Genomic DNA, 6,303 nt, shown 5'->3' with positions numbered 1-6,303 from the left:
TTGAGGAACACCAGCGGACTGAGAATAGAGGGATGAATAAGAACCATTGTGGTCTACTTGGAAAAATCTATCAATGAGAAAGGAAAGAATGATGAGAAAGTATTTATATTACAATTTTAAAAATTTAATCGTATATTTGATGACCTAGCAATGCTTCGCTATTGCTATATTTGAGCATGTACATGGATTTAATGAACATAATTAATAGTTTACTTTAAATTATTTTATTTAGTTAAAATTAAACATTTACGTTAACTTTATTATTATGGTTTAGTAATATAAATTATACCATTACCTTATGGGATAAGGAACGAAAATAAAATTTGACTGTTTATCAGACCGACTTACCTATGAAAGTATTATAAAAGAATTTTTAGGTGTGAAAAAATTGATGTTCGTTTTTAGCTCTTCAAGAAATCATAAAATACGATTTTTCGATTAAAAAAATCGGAAAATTTTTAGCCCAAAATTTGGCCCTTTTATTTCATTTTAAAAATTAAAAAAAAATTGAAATAACTGTAACATTACCCAACTAATCTACAATAAACATGGCATATGTTTAGGGTTTTGTAAAGTGCACAAACCGGGTCTTATTATACAAATTGGAACCTGAGATATAAAATAAAACGTTTAATTTTGTATTATTTGTAGGGGCATTAAATCTAAATTTAGGAGATTCAGCTTTCCTATGGTTATATTATTGAAGGAATTGGATATAATGAAGAGATGTTATGAATCATTATATGAAAAATAGTCACTGGAATAAGAATCAAGGAGAATAATTTCTTTGAAAATAGTATTTATTAGTTGGAGAGAACACTAAAAACGAATATAACATGATTTTTCCTAAAAAAAAAAAAAAAAAATTATTTTCCTACTTTACCCTAAACCATATTATGTTTTTTTATATTTTTTTGTTAACATAATAAAGTTTGATAAAATCAGTAATACTTTTTTCTTATTATTCGAAAAGAGACGACCCAATTATTATACAATGGCCGTAAATATACGTATAATTTCTGATCTACAAACCAAAAACGTTAAATTTTATTATAACTTTTTTTTCTAATCGAGAAATCAGGGATTTCAGTTTCTTTTAACCTTCCCATTACGACAGAGAACATTTTGGAAAATGTAAATAATTTCATGTAGTTCGGTTCATTAATTCAAAAGTTTATCGCCTATTCCCTTTTATATTGTGGTGGCAAGATTATTAACATCTTCAGCGGTAATAGTCGACATTAGCAAAGAGACTGTTTGAAATGGGTTTTCCACTGTCGTAATTATTATCAACATTTTTATTTCTCTATTATATTTCTTTTAAACCTATTTTTATTTATAATTCATTTAATGTTTCATTATTTTATATTTGTTTTAGTGCCCAATTGAAATCTCTCGACATATGATCAGTAACTAACAATTAATAAAGAAGAACTAGGTGTTTTTTTTTGTCTAAAAAAAAACTGAATATTTCTGTTCAAGTGTAAACATTGTTGTTTTGGTTTATTTTTTATTAATATAGTTGTTTGAGAGTGGTTTAGTTTCTTTTTAAAACAATTTTGATCTCTTTTCTCTCAACTTTATTCTTTTTTAACATCCGACGTTTCGACCTCTCAGGTCATTCTCAAGGATTGTTGTTTTGACTAATAAAGAGCGTATGTAAAGATTCATCTAGTCTTCATTCGTGTTCATCAAGAACACGCAGTAAAATATGTATATAAACATTAAATAATGATTTATAATTACTCAAATTGTAGTATTAAAATTTTTTTTTCTGGATTACTCATAATCTTTTTTTTAACATATCCTCTTTATAAAATTAACAATTTGTTTGCCCTAAAAAAATCATTTGAAATTATTTTATCTTGAATATCTATGAAACTAGAGATGGCTAAGTGTCGGTATCAAAGACAATACCCGATCAGTATTAGTGCCAATACGCCCCGCTATCAGAGACCATCCTTGGCATATCAAAGCCCTGGGCAAATATTGACCTAATCCTATCAAAATATCCCCATATTTTTCAAAATCATCATCATCATCACAGCATTAAATCCGAGTGAAACAGCATATCACTGCTAGTAATTACCAATTACATATATTTTACGATTATATCAGCTATAAACATAATTTTAATTTTATTTACCAGCCTTAGTTCTATCTATGGCTCTTCCCATTCCGTCTTTATCGTAGTAGCCCTCTTCTACGTTTCTCCTCTCGTATTCATTCGGGTATTCGCCTACGAACTCCTTAAATATTTCATTATATCTCTCGAGGTCCTCTATAAGAAATGAAAGAAAGTGTCAGAACGTTTTCTACAGATGGTAGGGAATTAAAAAAATGTATAATGTATGATGCTTGCATAAATTTACGAGATTTTCTTCCATCGATATATTTTTTATTATTGATGAAGATAATTAAATTATAATTATAATTAAATTTTCTTTTCTTAATGAACATTTTATCTAGATTTTTTATATTAGCTCGGGTTTAAAGCAAGTCTATTCTTTTTCTCCTATTTTATTTTATTTAGCATTAGAGTATCTAGGGGAGCGGAGTAGCTATGTGTGTAAGGCACTGGGATAATAACTCTAAGGACCAATGAATACGGCTGTAGCAAATAATTATTAATGCTGTTACTGTAGCCTTAAATTATCCTTCTCTTAAGTCCTACCTCCGAGGACTACTCGGCCTCACAAGTAGGTACCTTTATTTGAAGCAAAAATCTAGCGATCACCATCTTGCACAACCGTTGTTCAAGAAATAGTACTTTCTTCATAGTACGGAAACCCCTGATCCATAATGAGTTTTATAGAGGAACAGAGAGCCTACCTATATCAGGAGGAAGATGATTCGTGACGAAATGGTTTAACTAAAGTTGCTAAAATATCAATTCTATAGATTTCAGTGTACAGTGCTTCAGGTAAAATCCAAGCAACGTCAATGGTTGAGATTAACATTCAAGTAGAAAGTTGAAACATTATTATTAATTTTGTTTACATAAATAATTTAATTTATATCCAGTTTAGTCTCAACACATTTTATTTTCAAACGTTTCGGCCAATCCGGCCATCCTCAGGGACAATCTATCACAAACAGCTTTTATTACTTGTATGATCCTCAACAATTCAATATTATTAACAATATTGTTTATAATTTATCTTACCTTAATACTTTTTGAACTAATTGATTTAAAAACTCAACTTTATGCAGGCTATTCTGCCCAGGTCAAAACAACAATTTCTATGAAACATTAAAACATTTTTTTCAGTAAACATACTTTTTGTTAATAAGTATATCCTACATTATGTCTAATTACCTAATTAGTATATTTTCAAATCAAAAACAAAAAATAAAATTTATTTATCATAGTCACTATTTGTTAAAACTTTATCACAACAATACTTGTAACCTTTCTCGACTCAGTTCAAGCATTAAAATTATTTATTATAATAATATTATTGTTAATTTTCCTCTTTATTTCATTAGTGAAATTCTCATCAAGGCTAATTATAATTTGTGGTAGATTGCCCCGGAGGATGGCCGGATTGGCCAAAACGTCGGACTTGTAAGGAAAATAAAATGTGTCGAGATTAAATGGATAATAATTAAATTATTTATTTAAACAACATTAGCCAGTCTCAAGAAAGTAACTAAGATTTTAAATAACTGTTATTTATGATTTTAAGAAACATCCATTTGTTCTTAACACTTTTTTTTATTGTTTTAACACTCCAACTTTTCGTCCATTCCGGCTATTTTCAAGAATCTTATTTACACTATCACCAAAACATAGGTAATCAAAATAATTACTAACCATTTTGCCTTTGTCAAATTATTTATCATTAGTCAATTTTCTTTAAAACTTAAATTATGAAAACATTATGCACTCAATAAATTTAATTTTATCATAATGTCTAAAATACTATTAATCTCACAGTTAAAATTATTACATTTATTAGGATTGTAAAGTATTGTAAGAAGTTTAAATTATGTTGATTACTTATATTTTAGCTGAGTAATAAGATCCTTGGAAACGACCGAAATGGCCGAAACGTTGGAGTGTTAAGATAATCAAAAAGTGTTCAGATCAAATAGATGTTTTTTATACTATTAGTAATAATTTTATCAACTTTCTACTTCAATATTAATATCAACCATTGACTTTTATTGGCTTTTACCTGGGAGTCTGCACAGTGTAATCTCAAGAACAGATGTTTTAGCAACCTTAGTTAAACAATTTCGGCACGAATCATCAAAATGTTTTTTTATGACTGGTAAAAAAATCTGTCTCAAACCGAAATTTGCATTACATTGAAACGAGGTTATCTCCTTGGGAAGAGAAGAGATAGCTAACCGATCGATTTGATCGGTCCGTTCGTGAACGATGTTTCTCTGGAGAAGAGTGTAAAACGAAAAAAGAACAGATGTGATTATTGTGGACTTGTTGTGAGTAGTATAAAAAGGCACCCTGGCCAGAACCGGCCTTTTAATGTTACTTGGGTACCCTCACCCGGTCCCTTTATTAACCTTTGAACTTTTCCTTTTTTTAACCTTTAACCTATTATTTTGAAACATTAAAATTAAAACTTAAACGATGATTTAAATTCTTTAACCTTTAACCTTTTCCTTGTTTAACCTTTATTTTGAAACATTAAAATTAAATGTTAAATGATGATTTTAGGAGGCGGGGTCGCTATCGGGCAATCAGTAAATGCGTGCAATCAGTAAAATGTGTACAATCAGTCAGTAAATCAATAAATAAATCAATCAAATCAAATAATCAATAAATGCATGCAAAGTGTGTGTGTGTAATAAGAAGGAAGGTCAGTTCCAAGCCCATGCCGTCTTTTTTTTTTTTTTTTTTTTTTCCTGACCTAGAAAAATTAAAACAATAAATTAATATATAAAAAGAAATAAGTGTATATATACAGGTAAGTAAGATCTTGGATTGCCATTGAGGCATTATAAGATAAGCTGACGGTCTCGTTCTTATATAGCTGCCTGAGTCTTTTCACTTTGCCCCCCTCTATTTCCCCCACCTCGAGGATGAATGTTTTGGTTTCTTCGACGAGTTTGATGTTTAATTGTTTTTATCATTCCTTTTGTTCATTTATAATTGTTAAAAAATGTTCGTTAATTTTGTTAACGATGATGGTTTACGTATTCTATGAATTTTGTTATATGACATCGTTTTTACGTATCCAAGTTTTTTCATTTAATCCCAACCATTTGACGTACAATTTATCTCGTTTCTTTTTCAATACTTTTTCTACTAAATAAACGTTTGGATGTTTCGTTTTATTTATTTCTTGTTCGTAAAAGGATCCTAAAATAGGTTGACCTTTCATGTCTTCAAGGATGTAAGTGACTGGTCTTGTTTTTTTAACGTTCACAATTTGAAATATTTCAGCTGACCAGTTTGGAGTGTATCCTTTTGCAAATAAACTTTTACTTTTTGAAATTCGAACAAAGTCTCCAATCTTAATAAATGTATGTAAAAAAAACTTACACTATTTGTTCGTATGGCCAGTATGGAAAGAAATGAATAAAATGTTTTAAAATGTGAAGGTATATATACCATCAACCTTTTACATCCATTAAAATGTTGTATCGTCTTTTTTTTTGTGTCCTTTACTTTGCAAATTATACCAAAAAATGTGAAGGTAAAATGCAATGTGAGCGGATATTTTAAGAAATCAGGTTTATAAAGTCCTGTTGCTTCATTTTTTTTTTTTTTTAATGCGGAATAAGAGAGGGGATGTTAAGTATATAAGCCGAGAAAAACATCATTTCTGCACAGTGTTGTCCAACATCTGAACAAAAACTCGACAAATGTAAGTATTTTGTTTAATATTCTTTTTAAATTTTTTTTTTACATTTTATAAACATAAACTTTATTTTATTTAGATGTCTGCCAACAATAACAATTCCTCCTTCTTAGTCGAAAAATTTAATTGTACATCAGTTAATGAATTCAATTATAACATACATGATGATTTTTGTTTTCTAAGAGAATAATTTTTTTAATAATATAAAACATACAAACGACACTGGAATAAATTTCACAAAATCTCATATGCCTATAAATAAGGTTACTTACCAAAATGTAGTTGCCCCTTGGTTTGAGAAATAAGCGACTTATTCGATTTGCTCCTTTCAGAAAGTTTCAAGTCTAATTAAAACTTTTCTGTAACACATGTTTTTTTGTTTTTAAGAGAATAATTTTTATAATGTAAAAATTATGATTGTATACTATAATGATAGTACGGTAATGATGTAATTAAATCGGGGAGAAAAACT

The 6,303-nt window shown here is 28.7% G+C and overlaps 2 protein-coding genes across 2 annotated transcripts in view; one reads left to right on the top strand and one right to left on the bottom strand.

Moving 5' to 3' along the window:
- LOC106677614 (EGFR adapter protein) overlaps nt 1-6,303 on the top strand; it is a gene marked incomplete at its 5' end in the record, with an annotated part of 690,819 nt that overhangs the window by 30,443 nt on the left and 654,073 nt on the right.
- The window catches only part of LOC106677613 (uncharacterized), a 35,181-nt gene that overhangs the window by 9,725 nt on the left and 19,153 nt on the right, over nt 1-6,303 (bottom strand). Inside the window, exon 4 of the mRNA XM_067046494.1 lies at nt 2,147-2,281. Coding sequence (XP_066902595.1) covers nt 2,147-2,281 — 135 coding nt within the window. The remainder of the gene's footprint in view (nt 1-2,146; nt 2,282-6,303) is intronic.

The sequence above is a fragment of the Halyomorpha halys genome, unplaced genomic scaffold (assembly GCF_000696795.3).
Source record: "Halyomorpha halys isolate HHAL.00 unplaced genomic scaffold, Hhal_1.1 Scaffold105.1, whole genome shotgun sequence".
NCBI classification, from domain to species: Eukaryota; Metazoa; Arthropoda; class Insecta; order Hemiptera; family Pentatomidae; genus Halyomorpha; species Halyomorpha halys.
This window is presented reverse-complemented; position numbering and strand designations above follow the sequence as displayed.